Source organism: Pollicipes pollicipes, unplaced genomic scaffold, assembly GCF_011947565.3.
Source record: "Pollicipes pollicipes isolate AB1234 unplaced genomic scaffold, Ppol_2.1 Scaffold_6138;HRSCAF=7277_pilon_pilon_pilon, whole genome shotgun sequence".
Lineage (NCBI taxonomy): Eukaryota > Metazoa > Arthropoda > Thecostraca > Pollicipedomorpha > Pollicipedidae > Pollicipes > Pollicipes pollicipes.
Window position 1 is genome coordinate 13,753,865 of NW_023596818.1, and position 20,255 is coordinate 13,774,119.

A 20,255-nucleotide genomic window follows, 5' to 3' on the forward strand; every position below is an offset into this window, starting at 1 on the left:
TTGCCCCTCTGGGCTATTGCCCTCAGTTATGTCGGCTATATATCAGCTGTTTTGTCTAGATCTGACAGGATTCCGTCCTTGAACTCTTCCGGTCCTTTGAACTCCCAGACGTCAACGAGGTGTCCTTCATCCGGCCCTGGACCTCAGATGTCCCTGGTGCATCTGCGAGTGACGGACCTGCACATGGTGACCCTGCCACGCAGCTCGCGTGACGTCAGCGGGACCGGGATCCCTCAGACTGCTCCCCCGCTGCTCCGATGGTGCTTCGGCGGTTCCGAAGCCGCGGAGGGGTTTGCTAGCGCGGAAATTGTGGTTTGGGGCTCAGTGCCAGATGACGGTAGACTTCCGCTGTGATATCCGTCGTATTAGTTTCGTTGTGGGATCGACCACGCCATATTCAGATGGGAGGATCGAATAGTCGACAGAACTCGTGCACGACATCACGAATATGAAATGCGGGGTTTCGTAGAGTTCATTGTTGCGGGAGCTGTGGTTCTTGTGGACGTTCCCCTCGGCTCTCTCGCTGTGCTGATCGTGGTTTGTGACCTCGATAAGTCACGCTGGCTTGTGTCACGTCACATCGCCGTCTGCACGCACCACGCACTCCTGACCTTGGCGTGTAGTATGTACCTAGTCGCTACGCCCGGTGGGGCTGGCGTTGGGTTGTGAACACCTGACAACTTTCTAGTCATATTGTGGAACATGCTTTTTGTCGTTGCTGTCATTTTGACATTTTATGAGTACCTTCTGCGTGAGTCATTGCAGGAAGATTCCTATTTAGCTTTTGTGGTGTGAAGCATATTGATGAGGTTGCATTTCAAGTACTTATTTGTCGTTATTTGAAATATTGACTCGGTTGTGAGCATGATCTCTCTGGCCAGTGTTTTATTTACAGCAGAATTGTCCGGGCCTCTTATGTCGCCGTTTGATACAAGTTTTGTGTAGGGCGCGGTTCTTTGAGTTACGTGTTATATCTATCACTGCGAGATCTATAATGTAAATGCAACGTCACCTTTTTGATCACAGCCGGTGACCGTGACCGTGACCGCGTGGTCTCGCTCTTCACCGCTCGCCGCGCCGCTAGCCTGCGTGCGCTTGTGACGTTTCTGATCTCTGCCTCCGCGTAATACGTCAGGTCGCGCTCACCTGTCGCCGTCCACTGTGTGCACCGAACCCGTCCAGAGGAGCCAGTTTGTGGCGTGAAATTTGGCTTGCCTGGTTAGTTGTTCGGCCTGGGGCGGCGTGTCCGCGTCTTTGGTGCACGCTCGGCCGGGGTGTACTTCGTCACGTAGCCGGCGCTGACGGGCGAAGTCTCTGCTTCTGGACGGAAGCTCGGAACTGTCGGAGCCGTTGCGCTAAATACACGGACTTGCACCACCGCCTGTATGCCGTCTTCCAACTGAGTTGACTCATGCACGTGAAACAGCCGGGACCGAAGTTCGTGAGTGGGGAGGCCGCCGCCCCCTGGCGCCGCTGCTGGTCAGCACACCAGGGGGACTTCAACAAATACCGCTCGTAAGCCGCCAAAAACCATCATGAGGTGGTTCTCCTCCGCTCGTTTTTTTTTTTGCAGATAAGTCAACTTAGATGTGAGTTCCACAGCCGCCAAACGTGATGTAGCGGCAATGTTTGGTGGACCGCAAACGCTGTGGATACGGCTACGGTCCCACCAGAAATATACGAAAATAGGAGAAATCGCAAAGCCGGAAGGGTCAGGCTGTTCAAAATTCGACATGGTTTATTCTTTGAATTAACAACGCCACATTTGCGCGGGGCATCCATCACAACACACATTGGACTTCATCAACAAGTGGGTTCTTTCGCCAATCATGCACTTCTCGGCGCTCGGGACGCACAGACATGCCTTGGCGTGCGCTCACCAGCACGCAAATCGTTTTCGCCGTTGGACAGTGACACAATCCAACACCCTCACATGCAGCACAGCATGGGTCTGAGGCGGACGAGCTCGAGGCACCAAACCACCGACCAACACCGACATCGTCCTCCCAGCTGTGTCCAGCCCACCCAGACAACACGCGAGCCACGCACGGACAGCGTCCTCGACGACCGCCACGGCGTCGCCCGGACACCGACGCACGCGTCTAAAACACGCGTCCTTCGATGAGGGGCCGCAGAGATCTGCCAGCCCTGATGAACGGACGACCATCCATCGCAGGTCGCACGGATACCCAGCTTGGTTTGCGTATCACAGGCGCTACCCGCAGGGGACGCTGGGTGATTGGGTGGGAAAACTCTGACGGGTGACAACGCGGGGAATGAGAGGCGCGATGATTTTATCCGCACAGTGACGGGAAATAACAAACTTAGACCCTCCAAAGGCAAAACGGTAATGCTGAACGTCGTACGTTAAATGACTGGGCTACAGGGAAACGATTATAAAAGACTAAATGCCTTAAGTTTCGTCAATCCACGAACTGACTCACTCCTAGTTTTGAGTCTACACATTTCACGCGTCACGGAATTTGCTCTTCCACGTGAAACAATACATCACCGAAAGGGCATCAGCTTCACTTGCGCGGCTCCCACGGTCATTCGCTGAACTGCGAACTACGAACTGCGCTACATCCCGGAGCGTCGGGATGCAGTGCTCTGCTGCCACGTGACCCGTGATAATTCTCCACGCCATGACCTGACAATGTCATCACCACCACGCCCCACACTTCGAGCCACCGGTCCTGCGAGCGTAACGAACACACAGCTCTGCAGTGTCCTAGCTTCCCGTGCGCTCCGAGACCAGCTCCTGGTCCTCATCCCACCGTTCTCGCATGCATGAAGACGCACCCCCCTGGTCCGTGCAGCTCACTGTGCGCTTCCGGGAACTCTGCCCCAGACCCTGTCGCTTTCGTACGTCTCGATCGGCAGCGGCCCCGGTCCCGCTGCTCGGGCGACTCTGCGGCGCCGCGCCCCGCCTTGTCTCGGACGCCAGCGACCGCCGCGTCGCTCACAGCATGCTGCGGAAGCTGGTCTGGCGGCGCGGCGGCATGGTCTGCCGGCTTCGCTGCTTGCTGCCCGTCTGGCGCCGCTGCGCCGCCGTCTGCTGCAGATGAGACCTGTGACACCGGCACATAGTGTGACATCGGCACAGTGTGACACCGGCACAGTGCGACGTCGGCACAGTTTGACGTCGGCACAGGGTGACGTCGGCACAGTGTGACACCGGCACAGTGCGACGTCAGCACAGTGTGACGTCGGCACAGGGTGACACCGGCACAGTGTGACGCCGGTAGTGTGACAACGGCACAACGGACGCGAACGTGATCAGTGATGTCCTGGTCGGTCGCGCCCGTCTGCTTCACGCTTCATGACATCCAAGGAGCGACTAGCCGAAACAAGCTGTTCCGCTCCCATTCCGGGCCACAGTACCACGTCACATCTATGTCTACGTATATGCGAGTAGGAGCCCATGGAAGGCGTACCATACTTAAAACAATCAGCAAAATCTCAAACTTTTTCTTCAGTCACGCGCACAGCGCACACACCCCGACACCGGCCACACCGGTGTGGAGCGGTGCCCGCACGGAGCCGGGGAGGAGCCGGACGCCGCCGACGCGTCGGCGCCGCGCGACCCACCTGGAGGTGCGCAGCGAGCGGCCGCTGGCGCTGGAGCGGTCCTCGCCGCGCCACTTGTTCACCAGCTGCTCGCGCACGCGCTGCGCCGACGAGTGGGCCGGCAGCAGCGAGCCGCCGCTGCCGCCGCCGCTGCCGAACGTCGAGGCTGCAACAGGCCGGCCGCCGGCGGTCGGGGAGCGAAGCAGAGCAGATGGGACGGTAGGGGAGCTCAGCAGATGAGGCGAGTCTCCAGGGACAAAATATGGTGACCACAAGGGGGAGTGACTAATGCCAACTGCCAGCAGACCGTGTCTTGGCCACGGATGGTGAGAGTTAGCAGGGATACACTTCACCCAGTGCGGGGTCTTGTCTGGCCACGCCACCAGGCAGTGGCGACAAATTTATCATCAGCGCACCGTGAAAAGATTGACGACACGGCCTTGAGGAGCCGTCTATCAGAACAGTCAGACGAGTCGTTGACACCACTACGCTGTCAGTCAACAACCGCATGGAGATGTCTATCACATCATGTGTCCTCGGCCGTTCGTAAGGAACGGCACTAAACATAGCCTTCCTAGTACAGTGTCCAAATAGCTGCATAAACTGCCAACAAGCCACTGCAAATGTCAAACTCTGCCTCAGCAATGCAATCACACTTGCTGAAAATTGCGAGAAACGGGACAAATGCACCGTGTGAGCCTCCGGAGAAGATTCCTGGCCCAAGCGCGCCACGTTCTCAGAACCCGCCCCCACTCTTAAACCCTAGCCAACCGAGCCCGACATTTTCCAGGCACGCCGGCAGTCGCCGCCAGTCCGACTGCGGCCGCTCAGACCAGCCGCCCACTGACCGACGTCCGGTGCCGAGCGTGAGTTCCACGTGGACACGGAGCAGACGGAGCCGAAGCGCTCCTGCGGCTCAGCCGTGGCCGAGACGCGCGCCAGCGAGGCCACGTCAGCGGCGATCTCGTCAATCTCGCGCTCCAGCTCCCCGATGTCGGCGTCCACCGTGCCCGGCACCTGCGGCGGACGCGCACGGCGGGGTGAGCCGAGGCGAGGTGGCGGTGCCGGCGCTCTCGCGGCAATTGGGAATGGCGTTTAGGAGGGATCGCTACGTACTACGTGGGAAACGAGGCCGCGCACACTCAATGATAACACAAACTGGGATTGTTGTTCAAAAGGAAACTCAGTCTCCTGTAGCGAATCCAGGACAGCGTAGACTGATCTCATGATAACAAAAATGTTTCACAGTTCGATTCCATCTCCTGATAGACATGATTGACCCCGTGCCCTTGACTTGACTCCTCAACGTTCACGAACGTCAGAACAAGCTCGCCTAACAAGGCGCCAGGGGAATCTGGACAGGAGACACCAGCCGGACCGTAGTGCCCCCGTCAGCACCCCACCCGGCCGCACCAGGCCTGCCCGGCTGCCGTACCATGCGGACGCGGCGCGTGCCGGCGGCGGGCCGGCGCGGCGAGCCGTCGCCCCGCGCCGGGCTCAGGTGCAGGCTGCTCCGGCGCGGGCTGCTGGGAGCAGCGGCGGCCGTCGCAGCCGCGGCCGTCGCCGGAGCGGTCGGCGGCCGGGCTGGACTCCTGCGGCCAGGACTCCCGCGCGGACTGCCCTGCGTCGGACTGCTGGCGCGCGCGGCGGCGGCCAGCGGCAGGCGGGCGCGGACTGCGGCCACGCGCGCGGCGGCGCGGGCGGCAGCGGCGCGCGCGCGCCCGTCCGGCGGCGGGGTGGTGCGGCGGCGCGGCGGGCTGACGGGCGGCACGGTGGCGCGCGTGGGGCTGGCGCGCGCCGCGGGCCGGGCGCGCGGCAGCGTAGCACGTGACGAGGCGCCGCTGGAGGGCGCCGTGTCGGCCGACGGGCTTCCGTAGGTGGAGCTGGAGCGGGCCGTGACCAGAGGAGGCGAGCCGCGCCCGGGCGGACGGCCCGGCCGACCTCGCCGCGGCGGCGACGCGGCCGCAGACCTGGAGGAACCGGGCTGCACGTCAGGACCACAGTGGAGAGGCGCACCGGCGACCGGGCACCCGGGAATACGCCCCAAACGTATCCCTATCAACCGTTTGGACGATAGCGGAATAACAGCAGTGTTGCTTTGTGCAGTCCGTGTCGGCGTGAAGCGCAGACACTTGTTCAAACGAAGCACACTCCAGTATTTCGCACAACCCAGCCGGCAGCCACCGGCCGTGACGCAGCCGGGCCAACACGGTCTGCGACCCTCCGCCGCCCCGCGCGGCGTCACTGGCCGCCGGACTGACCGGGCGCCGGGCGGGCTGAGGCAGGGCCGCCGGCGCCGGGCACAGCTGGGCGCGCTGGAGCTGCTGCGCGCGGTGGGTGGGGGCTCCTCCTCCGAAGACGGCGCGCCGGCCCGCTCCTCCTGGTGCAGCTGCGACGAGATGGCGTCCGACTCCCGCTTCTGCTCACATACAACACGACCACGTCTAGAGCGGGGCGAGGCCATTTAGAGAAGAGACTCAGCAGCTGGCCGGAATATTATGGTGATCGTGCATGTCCACCGCTACTGGGAGCCATACAGGGATGATGCTTGTACGATGCACTCTAACGGGCATTCGAAGCGAAATATCGACACGCCAGCTTGATCCAATGGAGCATGATGTTGATGCGAAATTCTGGGTACTTTGTACAATTTACGGCGATGTATCTGACGCAATACCATTTTCAGGCACACTACACACTTTGTGCTTAATTCGTCACTGACAACGCACGCTCAGATTAACGTATCACAGCATGTCCGTGTCCCCCCCCCCCCTCCCAACCCGTCCCGTGACGAACCGTTACGGATCCCTTCCCCTCGCCCCAGCTCGGCGCCGTGACGTACCCGCTTCTTGATCTCATCCTGCAGCCGACCAATGAGCAGCTCCTTCTCGGTGGTCTGGCGCAGCAGCGACCGCGAGCGCTCCGAGTCACGCTCGGCCCGGCCGCGCTGGCGCAGCGCCTGCTGCAGCACCGCCAGACGCCGCCGCTGAGCCGCCAGCTTGCTCTCCGACATGCGCAGCATCTCGCGGTGCGCCGTCTCCGCCTCTGCAGGGGCGGCGGGGGGGGGGGGGGGGTCGGGGAGAGGTGAGGCACGGGGTCGTGGTGCATCAACCGCCTCTGAGTCTCCGCCTTAGAACGATGTTTGTATCAGAGCTTCAGTTGTGAACTTGTGTACGCATATATAGCGTCTCGACATCGTGACATCTCGGTTTGATAATTTTATAGAACTTCATGAACAATTAAGGGATTAAGATTTTCAGTTTTTGACCTTTGCATGAGCGACTTGACCCGGCCAGTGTAAGCCGCGACCAGCCGGCAGGTCCGTACCTTTGAGGTAGGCCAGTTTGTCGGCCCACTGTTTGTGCCGGGAGCGGTTGTCAGCCATCTCCTGCGCTAGCCTGGCGGTGGCACCCCGCTCCTCCAGGAAGGCCTGGTGCTCGCGCCCGATCCGCTCCCGCTCCTCCAGCTGCCGGCGACAGCGGTCAGGTCGGCCGTCAGGTCAGCCGTCAGGTCATGGATCAGGTCAGGTCACGCCCAGGGGTCAGCAGTAGTCGAGGTCAGCGCGCAAATCAGGGATCAGCTCAGGTCAGGTCAGGGTGCGGATCGGGTTAGGTCAGGGGTTAGGCCGGCAGTGGGAGCCGCCAACAGCCGAGGGTCCGGGCAGACTGGCGGTCCGATGTCCGGCTAAAGGTCAGGACAGGGGTCAAGTCAGGTCAGGGTGCGGACCGGGTTAGGTCAGGGGTTAGGCCGGCGGTGGGAGCTGCCAACAGTCGAGGGTCTGGGCAGGTTGGCGGTCAGATGTCCGGCTCAAGGTCAGGACAGGGGTCAGGTCAGACATCGGATCGTTGCCGGGTCAAGGGTCGCACCACGTTTGGCCAGGACTGGGATGAGGGTTCAGGTCAAAGATCGTGTGTGAGGTCAGGGTCCGGTCCGACTCAGCTTGGGGTCGGAGTCACATCCAACGCCCCCGCTATCGGCACAACACAGAGCCCCGCCCCTTCACTTTGTCTTCGGAGGTGACGCATGATCGGCTGCCACGACTGAATGCAACCGGTCCCCGGATGGCAACGGAGTCCTCTTAAAGGTGACAACACGTTATACTATTCAGGCCTGGGCACGACCTACAACGTTTTCGTCCTGTTCGAATGCACGCTAAGAAAACAAAATTTTAATCATTGGCGTAAGCCAACTTACTTACGCCAGCAGTTTGGGGGGGGGGGGGGGGGCACTTAATAACAGCTCACCAGCCCGAGCAAACAGCACATTGTTTGCGGTCCACGTCATCACGGCCTGGACGTGACTTCAAGCTACTTGATATACTTAACAGCAACTGCTGTGCAGCCAGCCTCACCTGGTGGTTGACGATGAAGGTCGGGTACTTGTTGAAGACGGGGTAGGCCTCGGCGCCGATGGCCTCGAATTTCTCCATGAAGCCGCGCGGGTGGATGTCAGCCGGAGTCGACTCGTGGATGACGTAGGCGCGCCGTACCACGTGCCGCACGCTCACCACGTTCTGGTTTCGGAAGTAGTACTGGCGGCGCGAGGGTGCCGCAGTGCTCAGTCTACTGCCCACGCACAAAATGTCCCGAGATTGATAATCAGTCGCCACGGCAGCCATCCACTGAGACAATGGCACTCGGATGGTGATCCACGGGCCGCCAGCGTCCCATTTGGGATGTGGTTCGCAATATCGCATTCCCCGAAGTCACACCTGTTCGGGCTTGCACTAACAATTGCACACCGAGGGTGTAAGATCATCACGAGCGAGCCCGGCCCCTTACCAGACCGTCGACTCATCACCAGGACGCGCCTGACGTGCTTACGCTGATGTCGTCGGCCGTCTTGCAGCGCAGCAGAGCCGCTTGCGAGACGGCGTTGTAGGAGATGACGACGGCCAGCATGTAGGACGGGTCGTTGGTCAGGATGTGGTCCCAGGCCACCAGCCAGTCGTTCTGGGTGAACACCTGACGACGAGCACATCTTGTTAGGACCAGATCAATACGGCACTGCACAAAAAAGCCTGTCCACTTCTTCCTGATCATCCACATTCACGATACTTGTTCGGAATTTACGTAGAAAATAAAGTCCTTCCCAAAAGTTTCCGTAAACAAAACGAAAAAAACACAAAACACACGCATATGTATCGTAGTGAGCAGAGGAGCAATTCCTTTATGTCACTTTACTATGAGTCTGCGGGGTAGGCAACAGAAACGTCACATTACACTGTTACATGCAATCACAACAAGAATGTGATCGACGCATAATTTCAACATCACGACAAGCTCGGCGAAGGCTTCAATGGGGCCGCCACGATAGTGGTGTGTGGACCCTGCATCGTCCCACGACAGACGCTGAGAAGACCCCGCCTGATTCACGGCCGCGGCCACACCCGACAGCGCCGTCCCCGACCCGCTCCGCCGCGGTCACCTCGGAGAAGGCGGTCTCGAGCAGGGGCCAGCCGTACACGTGCGCGGTGACGCCCAGCTCCATGTAGTGTCGCAGCAGCTCGGGGCAGTGGTGCGCCAGCATGTTCTCCACCATGCCCAGCACCGAGATGGGCGGGTACGGGAAGAACTCGAACCACCGCTGGCACCAGTTTACTGTGGCGAGTACGCGAAACACGCACGGCGGTCGTGATACGGAGCGACCCGGAGACCAGCGGCCACATTCGTAGCGGGGGAACTACTGGTTATCACGTAAGGACGTGATTGCCTGCAGTGTAATGCGTGGGTACGTAGGTGGCGGCGGCAGCACGGAGGCAGTCTTGCTCATGCCGCACCGCAACCGTGGGCGCTTAAAACTGCCGTGCCGTGACCCGGATTCGAACCGGGGTTATCGCGGCCACAACGCGAGGTCCTGACCACTAGACTATCACGGCGGTGGCCACACAAAATGACATCGATGAACTGACAAAGGCTTTAAATAAACGTTGTCACGCAGCCTGTACACGAACAAACGCTACATTTAGTCACTGTTTGGACCTACACGAGAAAAGCCCTTTTAAACGATTACATGAGAAGCTCTTTTCCAAACAGTTCTCGCTTGCTTCGACACGATGTGCGTCGATGCCTGGCGTATGAGAACAAGGAGCAGACCGAACAGGCATTCCCTCCCAGGTGGTCAGCTACAGCACGCCCCTAGCTGCCCCCCAGCCTGCGCGTGCCTCTCACCGAGCAGCGTGATGACCGTCTCGAGGGCGGCCAGCGGGTCGGCCGAGAACACGCTACAGAAGGGGAACACGAAGTAGGGGAGGAACTCGACCTCGGCGAACAGGGGGCACCACCAGGCCAGCGCCGAGAGTGTGCTGCAGTCAGAGGGCCGGCGGCGGCGTCAGGCGGGCTCGCCGGTCGGCGCGACGCGGCGTAAACCGATTCGGCGAAAACAAACAGACGGCGGGCGTGGCGGAACGAAACAAGCAAAACGGTGGCATGGTGTCCAGAACATGCGATAAATCATGCTATGCAGTCAGATTTGTCTCAGCAAACGCAAAACGCCCAATAGAGCGACGTTAGACGAGTCATGTTCCTAGACTCAAATAAAGCTGGAACTTAAAGACAAAACAAAATGGATAAACATGACTCAAAATAATCAAGCAAAGTAAAACACAATTGGTGGTGTGGCGGGTTGCGAAGAAACGGCGCGATACGGCTGGTTCGAATGGGTGCAACCTCTTCTCCTCGTTCGCATCATGTCGCGTCAAAGCGGTGACTGGCGTCCTTCCCACAGCACACTGGCCCTGTGGCCGGTGGGGCCCGGCCAGTGCTCGGGTGGGCCTGGGGCCCCGTCGAAACAAACGGCAGAGCCCCGCCAGTGGCTGCCCACGGCATAATCCCAGCGCTGGGGGGACGTACACGGACAGAGCCGTGCGCTGTGAGGAGGCGAGACTGAAGAAGCACGCCACCCGTTGTGGCACTGGCCCCTTTCCGTGCGGTCCACTGTGTACTCTGTCGGGAGTCGCGCCGGTCCAGCACCGGTGGCACTCTCTCCCACCGGGACTGGCCGCTGGAAATGATCCCCCGGGCACTCAACCCTCGACCGGGACCGACGCCTAGCGCCTGGGACAGGTGACCGGGTGGGGTGACCCGTCCCGCCAGCTGCGAGCTGACGGTGTTGACACCCGCTCACCTGGCCAGCACTCTGGCGACGGCCACCTCCCTGACCGGGTAGCGCTGCGCCGCGTGCCTCCAGGCCGGGTGCTGGCCGCGCTCGGACAGCGTCACGTACAGCGCGTGCGCGCCGGGCAGCTCCAGCACGTGGCGCCAGATCAGCTGCCGGTACTGGGCCGGGAACTCGCCCTGCTCGCGCACGATCGGCGCCAGCCGCGCCGTGTTCAGCAGCGGCGTCTTGCCGCGCTGCGACAGCGACGGCAAGGTCAGCAGCGGTCCACAGAAGTAGCGGGGTGGAGAAGGCTTCGGCAGTCACCTGGGATGAAACACAATTGACGAGAGAATAACCCCGCCTTAAGACACGAGTTATGGCGATTCTTGTTGCCGTTTTCATCAAAACATCATGGTGAGATTTGTTACGTTTCTGTCGTTGGTCCACCAGCACAGATGAAAAAAACGCAATACCGGTTAAGACTGCTCGCACCCTTTCTTCAATCATGCAACGCCTTGTCCATCCTATGTCCCTGCGCCCGCCGCCCTGCGCAGATGGCTGCCCAGGGGCACACCTTAGCGGCGCGCTGCGCGGTGCCGGCCGGCGTCGCCGCCGCCGGCAGCCGGACCCGCGTGGCCGAGTCGTCGACCAGCGTGACGCGCGGCTTGTTGTCGTAGAACACCTCAGGCAGCACGATACGGCGGAACACGTCACCGGTGCTATGATGCAGGCAGATCTGGCCCGAGTCGAGCAGGCAGGCCAGGAACAGGCCCGACCGGCTGGCGACGGTGTGCGCTGCCGGCGCCCGGGGGCGGAGGTCAGGGGGCGGAGGTCAGGGCGCGAGGGGACGCCGTGCCGCTGGGGAGACCGGACGGCGCAGGCAGAAGCGCGGCCACAGAAGATGACAGGGAGCATGCGATGACAAACAGGCTTGTTGGCAAAGTCAACCTTGCGCAAGTTTCGATTTTGCGTGGCGGTGACGGGAGCGTTATGGCTAAGTGGTTGGCATCTTTGACTTCCACGTCGGGGGATCGGTTCGAACACCGTTCGCGTCATCATATATATATATATATATATATATATATATATATATATATATATATATATATATATATATATAACTAAATATATGTATATATGTGTAAATACATAAACTTACATGTGTTTATAGTTCCTTTTCTATAATTAGGAAACCTCAGGTCTTATACACATGTACATATATACATCAGAAGCTATATATTATACTAGCGATATCAACACATACATTATGAGCGTACCTTCACGCATATCACTTATCGCACGTGTGACACCATCTGTAGCCTGAGACACCTGTGCTGACTCTACACCATCCGGCAACTAAAACCACCGTGCCGTGACCCGGATTCGAACCGGGGTTATCGCGGCCACAACGCGAGGTCCTAACCACTAGACTATCACGGCGGCGAGCGCAAGCAATGGGTTGATAAATCAAAGACCGCTTGTCCTGCAGATAAAGCGACAGACCGCTTTCCTAAAAAAAAATGAACGATGTCCACGGCCGACCCTTCGGTACATCACAGAGGGATATTCCCTGGCAGGAGAGAGGGCCGCGCGGGTCGCCCGACCACCTCGCTGCTGCCGTCACTGACCGATGCTATGCCGGGCGTTGTTCAGACTCTGCACGACCCGGCCCGTCTCCGTGTGGATGAACTTGACCACTCCACTCTCCAGCAGCACGCCCAGGATCTGCGACGGAGGCAGGAGAATGTAGCGGCACACTTCGGCAGCATGATGGCATTGCAAGCTAGGCGTAAGCTATACCAAGCTATAGCTAAGCCAGCAAGCTAAGCCAGCTATACGTAAGGCTTGTCCTTAGCGATTAGTTTAACGAAAGGATAAGCGTGGAAATGCACCGATTTATCTTCGATCATTCAGCATGCTCTGGGGTCACAAAACAATTAAAACCGTGGAGTGAAAGCCCATGAATCGACGAGATCAACTGACGGATCCTTGGTTTTTCTGGCCATATGTGGTCGGCAGCCGTTTCATGTTTTGAGTCCACCGTTTTACGTGTGCCCTTTTCGAAGCCAAAAACAAGGGAATACAGACCCTTTGCGATGCGTGTAAACAAATGGACTTTCCACCATAATGGAAGCTCATCGTGAAACGTTCCAACCACTGTAAAAGGTAGAGCAAGCTGCAGCCGACTGAGACAGCTCCTGTCGGCCAGTTTTAGCCGCTTGAAACCAACTGGCGGAAATTAAAGGTGGCACAAACGGGCAGCAATGGCGAAGACTGAAATATTGTGGGCATGTTCCCTTAGCCTGCCCTGAAGGGGGGGGGGGGAATGATGCGTCTCAACCCCGGACCCTTTTTATATCTACCCGTCATGTTGTGCAATTGTGCTCAACTCAATTTTTTGGAGCATCGAGCACCCATTGCGCGTGTTTTGACGTCAAGACTGTGTTCCTAGCCTTCCCGGCTTCGGAGCAGCGCGGCGGGTCGACATTGTTGCATTGACAGAGTGATGTATCGTAAGGATATACTCAAGACACATAAAGCTGTACACCATTGCACTTAGAATTAAGCAAAGGACATGGTGGTTTGGATTTTGTGCCGCTGCGAGACAAGGTCACGCATGTATGAGGTTGAAAAGGTAAAAAGTGTGATTTTCGGGAAAATTTGACCTTTGACCTAGTACAATGGGTCAATTACAGACCTAGTCACATAAAACTGTTATCAATCGCGAGATCTGGTTGAGACCAAACCAATGGTGTTTTCTGCTAAGCTCTATCTTCATAAGTATCGAAATGACAGGGGTTCGCATCGTCCCCCCCCCCACACCTTAGCCAGTCCGCGTTATGAAAAACGGCGGATCAAGGCGAGGGTTAACTAACGAAGCAAAATAACAGCTTACTGTCATTATCAACATACTACAAATGCAGTTTGTCGTAAGATGCATCAACAAAAATGGCCTGAAAGTCGTGATCGTATCAAAGTTGATAACTGCCCAAAAACGCACGTTTTTTTGGAGTTTCTGACATTTAAACCAATATTATCTGGTACCATGTGAAAGTGGCGGAAACTAGTTTTACCCCGATGAAGTCACTGATGGACCAAGAGGCTTAAAATCACATATGACTTGTTTCGTGAACGGCTTTGTATCATCACAGTGTCAAGGGTATTCGAAATCACAATAACCCTGAGCACAGCAGGATCAAACTACCGTCAGTGATCACAAGCCTCATTACATTACAGTAACCAGACAAATGGACAACCAGCGACATTCAAAGACGGCTATGCTAAGGGGATATTTGTCGTGTCACCTTAGACCATGTACAAGTATCATAGAAATGTCAAAAGCCGACATGCCGTGACCCGGATTCGAACCGGGGTTATCGCGGCCACAACGCGAGGTCCTAACCACTAGACTATCACGGCGGCGATCCGCGGCGGCGAGACTGACCGTCGGACGGATTGTTAATCCCAGACAGCGATCAAAGCCCGGGAGTCCAGCGGCACAAAAAAATGTATGGTATGTAATCCCTTAAGCCGCGATAGACGGGCTGATCAATAGGACTCTGACGGCTGTCCGACGTCACTGTGCGGGCGTGTTGAGATGAGCGGTGGAGCAGAAAAGGGCGGCCGGCAAGTGTCAGACGACAGAAGACAGTTCATGTTTTGAACCGGCGCTGTCTCGACCACGTGACGCTCTGGTCACTTAATTGTCACGGTGCCGCGCAATGTCACAATCAAAAGTTGTCGGGGCGTCGTTTTTTACAAACATTTATTCGAGTGGTCTCCATGAGTGGCTTTGGGTTCAGAATAACTGTTAGCCAAGGCTTATCGCGTGTACCCTGAGCCCACCGCCCAAGTCGCGCTGTCCATTTCAGCGGATATATTTGCCTCCGTCCTTTGGCTTGACAGGAATGGAAGGGTTTTAAGTGCCGTGCAATGCTGCGGCTCGACCGGCCCGGGCCTTGGTTGTCGGAGAAAAACGTCAAATGTGGCGAAATTAGCCAACAGAAATGGAAGCACCAACCGTCGCACGTGGTACTGGTAACACAACATCTGCTGGGCGGCAGATGGCTACATGGAAGACACGCTGCTATGACCCCCGAACACCAAACACAGCCGTTTTAGAAACACCGTTCCCGCCGTCACAGTCGCCAGCACCTGCGGTCGTGCCGGCCGTCTCGGGAACGTCTCGCGGTCCGGCCGGCGCTCACCTGTCCAAGGAACGGTCCGGGGAACACCAGCAGCTGGGCCACGTGGCCGCTGCCCTCCGGCAACGAGAAGATTCGCGTGACGCGCGACTCGGCCAGGCTGAACTCGAACACCTGGCTCGTCTTGCCGGCCGCGTAGAACAAGTCACAGTCCCTGGTGCGGACAGAAAGCGGGTCACACGTGGGGAAGAATTGGATGTGAGGGCTCAGTTAGCGATGCGAAGGCGGGATGAGATGTAAGGGCGGAGTCAGATGACGCAAGGGTGGAGTCAGATTATGCGAGGGTGGAGTCAGTGATATGACGGTGGAATCAAATGATGTGAGGATGGACTCAGTGGTGTGAGGGTGGATTCAGTGATGTGATGGTGGACCCGGTGATGTGAGGGTGGAGTCAGTGATGTGACGACAGTCAGCTGTGAGGACAGAATCAGATGTGAGGGCTAAGTCTCCAGCCCGGCAGAACTGACATCTAACGATGCGCCGGCCTGGCGTATGTTGCACGAACAAGAATGCGTATCGTCAGACGGGGAATCTATCACACAATATCCGTCTATTTTCAGCCACAGCAAGAAAAAGAAAGTAAAGAAATGATGCGTCACCTTTAACATCATATGACAACGTATATGCTGTTAGCAGAACACAAATATCACAAACGTTTTTCACCTGGCATTGTCACGCTTCACACATAGCCCGCGGTAGTACGTCCCCTCCCTTCACTCTGATAACCGCATGATAATTAAAAGCTGATAATTGTAGACAACTGATCATTGCAGTGCGGCGCCTCTCAGCCGCCGTCACGTGCCGACCCCTGCCCCGGGCCGTGTGTACTGACTCGGCGGCGGCGACGTCGGCGACGCCGGCGCGGTGTCGGCTCAGCTGGAGCACCTCGTGCGCCACCCGCAGGCTCTCCAGGCACCAGACGTACACCGAGTCGTCGGCGAACGCGCCCAGCAGCGTCGAGTCCGACAGGAACGACATCTGGCGACCGAGGCGGCGTCACGCGGGGCGGGCGGCGGAGGGGGATGGCACCGTAGCGACGCAGCGGCGCACGGAGGAGGGGCCGCGGCGGCAGGGAGCGGTACACGGGGAGTGGATCGCGGCTCCGGTGCGGTGCAGGTGTCGGTCGCATTACCTGGCGCGCGGCCGGGAGGCAATGCGATGACATCAGCCAGTATCGCTGTCATAACAACATAACCCATATGCTGTTTGTAAATACGTCTTTCTGTACAAATGCACAAAACTCGAGGACAAAGCATTCTTACATTAACGAAAGACCGTCAAGCATGCCAATAGAAAAGCCACGTTTTGTGACAGTGAATGTGTCAATGCCCAGTATGAGCCACTGGCTCGTCTAGAGACGGCTAAAAATTGCACCGTTAACCAGACGAGACCTGCCGTGTTATTTCGTACCAGACTTTCATTCCCAACTCAGACCATCGGCTACCTCCCCGCTCTCATACCAAACTGATGATGACCATTTGGGCTTCAGGGCGCGCTGACTACTCTGGTCATATGTCACCCATCCTCTCTTCCCACACTGCGGCTTCGCCCAGCCTCACACCTCGCCTCACCTTGACGATGAACGCGCTGCTGTTGAGGTGGAGCTGGTAGAGCTTGCGCAGCTCACCGCCGCGCCAGACGAACGCTTCGTTGCGGGAGTAGCTGCAGACGGTGGCCGCCTGGCCGGCGCAGAGGCCAAGCAGGGCGCCGCTGTGCGCCCCCCGCTGGCCAGCCCGCTCGTGCGTCACTGCCGCCAGACGGTGCACGTGGTCAGGGGGCCGACGGCCGCGGCGAACGGTGGGGCAACGAGGGGTGGGGACCGGGAAGAAGGGAGCGAGATGGAGTAATCGGCTGACAATGAAGTCACTTGAAAAATGAGCACGTGATGGGTGGCCAAGTCAACAATGCAGATGCAGTGACAAAAATACGAAAGCTAGGCATTAATAGACCTAGACAAATGTAGGGAAACGGAAGTGGAAGGGAAGAAAGAACTGAAGGAGGCAAGAACGAAGGGAGGAAACGAAACGGAAAAGGTCGGAGAGGAAAGGCATACAGCGGAGGATTGCCATGAGACAAGCCAATAACGCCCGCATCCACGTCCACAAGCTAAACACCAGCAGCCCCCCCCCCCTCCCCTCCCCTCCCCGTGATGCGCTGGGCAGATTCACAAAGCGAATTGGCTCTGTGCGTGCATGGTTGCACATGTCGTAAAGGACAGCACAGCTAGAGAAGAAAACCAGTGAATAGCCGACAACAAAACGGTAATGTAAAGAGTTAAGCAGTAACCGAATAGCTCAAATGCGCTATCATCACACACGGCGAAATAGAATAACGGGGACGGCAAGCAACGTAGCTCAACTACCCAGCCAGTTTCAAATGGTTTGCATGTGTTGCCCTTAGTCGCTTGCCTCCAGGGAACACAGCCAGTGTAATATAGTCACTGTTAACTACACACACTGCCGGCCCCCGCGTACCAAGAATAAGGCACACTCGGAGGCCCCTCCCGCCGAGTGCCCGCAGACCCTAGGCTGCCTCACCCTCGTTGATGCTGAGCAGGTGGCCGTTCTTTTGACCGACGACCACGTAGCGTTCCGCCTCGCCGGCCAGCACCGTCAGGCACGTGATCACGTCCGGCACGTACGCTATCAGATGGAACCTGGCCATGGGGCGAGACCCGCTGACGTCACGGGATCAAGCACAGTCAGCCGCCTCCGAGAACAGCGGCGGCTTACTGGTGGTCACACGCTCCACTCCTCCTCCGTGCCCACCGCACGCACGGAGCGCCACACAACAAGGCAACTGCGGTCACCCCAGAGCAACGCTTGATCCACCCGGCCATGGGCTTTCGCCGCGTTCGATGAAGCCAATCGTAAGCTCTCGTCACGTTCGGCGGGGCTGGCTGTGGGCTCTCGCCGCGTTCGATGAAGCCGGTCGTAAGCTCTCGCCGCGTTCGGCGGAGCCGGCCACCGGCTCTCGCCGCCTTCGGCGGAGCCAGCCACGGGCTCTCGCCGCGTTCGGCGGAGCCGGCCGTGCGCCTACCTGAAGGCGAGCAGGTCGACCTTGTAGACGGCGCCCTGAGCCGTGCCGATCAGCAGCCTCTCGCCGTCCGCGTCAAACGTCAGCACCAGCGCGTGCAGGCTGCGCGTGTCGGTGTCGTCCGGGCTGACGGCCAGCAGGCGGTGCTTGGTGCTGCCGAGAGGAAGGATCCGCCAGAGTCAGGCGGCAGCACAGACCGATGCTGGCTTCAGCGCCCCGCATTGGTCGTTATGCTGCCGTCTGGCTAGTGTTACGCAAGTCGACTTCAGTGGCGAGAGACCGGTCGCGGTACATCACTAGTCATCGGCCCGACAGGAACACGCCGAACAACAGCTCCGGTTAGATAACAGCAGGGCCTGGCCGGTCAGCAGACTTCGCCAGAAGCTAGGTGACGTCGGAACAGTTGACCCCACTCCATCTGCCGGCAGACAGGCTGGTCTCTACTCCGCCAGCTCCCTTGCTGCACCCTTCAGTGCCCCTCTCGCTGCCCTCTCCACGCGCCGTCGATCAGCGAGCCTTCGCCGCCCCTCGTTGGCTCACCTCAGCGCGAAGCTGGCCGCCACGGAGTCGACGCACTTGGTCTGCGTGCCCTTGCCGCGGGCTAGGCGGCCCGATAGCCGTCCCACCGTGTCCGTCAGCTTCTGCGGCGTGCCGAACTTGGTGCCGCCCACCGTGCTGGCCATCGACGGCATGGTGATAGTGCTGCAGGCAAGCCAGGAGGATTAGTCAGTTGGGTGGCAGTGGCTGTAGATTTTGGGGTGCACGAAATCAAGTGAACTAGTAATCACCATGCCAAAGTGCTGATACAAGGATAATGTGGCCCTGCATTAGCACCCAGAAGGAGAAGAAAGCTGTGATGTCCTGAACTGGACACATAGGACTGAGTGCTGCTCTAGCAGCAAGACAAGTAACAAAAACAAAGTTCACAGGGTACCCTACCAAAAAAAAGCTCACAAAAAATTTGTTGGCCCTGACACAGTTCATAACTGCTTTTGGCTACCCACAGTTGACTACTTGCCCTTCAAAATGCACACAGTCCTGAAGACTTTTCTTTGACGAGCAGCTGGCGTTTATGATGGAATATCATGAGCATCTTATAGTCAGGAAGAGGTGCCAATGCTTGTGAGACAGTCTGGTGTAGCAGGGATAAACAGCATGCATTTTGGGGCCAAACAACTAAATAAATCCTACTATTGTATTTGCATCAGCCTGATAAGTGAAGGAAGATATCATAGTGCTTGTCATAGATATGCCAAATTGGGTGCATATTAGCACCTAAGAACATGGTGCTGTTGGGTGCATATTAACACTAAGGGACACAAAGGACACTTTGGTTAACTTTTATTATAAACTGCACCAGATTTTGGTTAATATACCTTTTTGGTTCAAGCTCCTGACTTGGAATGTTAGCCACATTGACAAAGTCTGCCCATAATGGTACATTTGATATCTTATCTGAGGCAAGGTTCTGCTCAAACAAAACATCTTCTTGCATGTTTGCCATGGTTTGCATGCTGGAAAGCAGATCACCAACATTTACAAGGTAAAGGCTGGCATCTAGTACCTGGTTTCCAAGAAGTGATAATAATCATCCCTCATAGCAGGGCTATGCAGAATGCCAGGTCAAGAGCTAAAAGTGAATTGAGATGACTAGCAAAAATAGGTGACACAGCAGGTATCAGTCAGCAAAAATCCATTCATTGCACCAGGCATCTACATGAAAGGGGTGTAAAGAGCATTGCAGTTGCATGCTCTCAGCTCTCACCAGTTCATACTGCCCAGTACTTTTATTTTTTGGGTGTGAAAAATACTTTTGGGATTTTTGCCCGCTCTTTTGGAATTATGTTACCTTTACCTTATAATTCTCTGAAACACATTGCCTCTCTATGCACTAACTTTGATGGTGACTGTGTGCCAAGCTCTGTGTACCCAGATTTACGGCGCACATGCACTGAAATTTTTACTACGACATCGCCACTCAACCACGTTCAGCGCTACATGCATTTTTTGGAGTCTGTATTTAGCATGGCCTGCATGCCCGTACCTCCATTGCATTAACTTACGATTGCCACACCACCACGGAATGAACCAACTTCTATTTGCTTGAACCAACACAGCCAAATTTGCAACGACTGAGTCGCATTTCCTTATCCTATCCGTAATCAACGACACAGCTTCTTCAAATCACGTAACTGGCGACTTTTTGAAAACACCGCCGTGTTCGGAGCACTATGTACGACGTGTTTACAAACAACGGACGCCATGATGTGCTGCCAAATTTCAGCTGTTAATAAGGTGGTCCTAGAAAAATTTATAAATAAAAAAACGTGCCATTTTTGTGCGTTT

General features: G+C 57.2%; 2 protein-coding genes and 3 non-coding genes across 5 annotated transcripts in view; all 5 read right to left on the minus strand.

Annotated features, from left to right (window-relative positions):
- Positions 1–2,962: 2,962 nt before the first annotated feature.
- Positions 2,963–20,128, minus strand: LOC119105329 (TBC1 domain family member 31). The gene is made up of 20 exons (XM_037228797.1): positions 19,973–20,128; positions 18,450–18,611; positions 17,913–18,062; positions 17,411–17,529; positions 16,445–16,620; positions 15,751–15,851; positions 14,877–15,027; positions 12,297–12,393; positions 11,297–11,463; positions 10,696–10,922; positions 9,741–9,874; positions 8,998–9,170; positions 8,394–8,534; positions 7,922–8,101; positions 6,898–7,036; positions 6,413–6,615; positions 5,903–5,989; positions 4,423–4,587; positions 3,592–3,671; positions 2,963–3,071 (listed from the first exon to the last, which is right to left on the minus strand). Exons 2-20 carry the CDS (start codon positions 18,599–18,601, stop codon positions 2,963–2,965), a joined length of 2,751 nt encoding a protein of 916 aa, XP_037084692.1. The 5' UTR covers positions 18,602–18,611; positions 19,973–20,128.
- Positions 9,377–9,448, minus strand: TRNAH-GUG (transfer RNA histidin (anticodon GUG)). Its single transcript has one exon. It is a non-coding gene; the product is annotated as a tRNA-His (tRNA).
- Positions 12,037–12,108, minus strand: TRNAH-GUG (transfer RNA histidin (anticodon GUG)). The gene has a single exon. It is a non-coding gene; the product is annotated as a tRNA-His (tRNA).
- On the minus strand, positions 14,017–14,088 carry TRNAH-GUG (transfer RNA histidin (anticodon GUG)). The gene has a single exon. It is a non-coding gene; the product is annotated as a tRNA-His (tRNA).
- Positions 18,833–20,255, minus strand: part of LOC119105331 (DEAD-box ATP-dependent RNA helicase 20) — a 10,949-nt gene continuing 9,526 nt past the window's right edge. Inside the window, exon 14 of the mRNA XM_037228798.1 lies at positions 18,833–18,844. Coding sequence (XP_037084693.1) covers positions 18,833–18,844 — 12 coding nt within the window. The remainder of the gene's footprint in view (positions 18,845–20,255) is intronic.

Bases quoted from the DNA above. Each gene is read 5' to 3' on its own strand.
- LOC119105329 (XM_037228797.1), bottom strand. From the start codon at position 18,601: ATGCCGTCGATGGCCAGCACGGTGGGCGGCACCAAGTTCGGCACGCCG. The intron at 15,852-16,444 runs GTGAGGCGAGGT...CTCGGTCGCCAG, and splicing joins GCAGCGCGTTCATCGTCAAG to ATGTCGTTCCTGTCGGACTC. The intron at 8,102-8,393 runs GTAAGCACGTCA...TCGCGCCGCCAG, and splicing joins AGACGGCCGACGACATCAGC to TACTACTTCCGAAACCAGAA.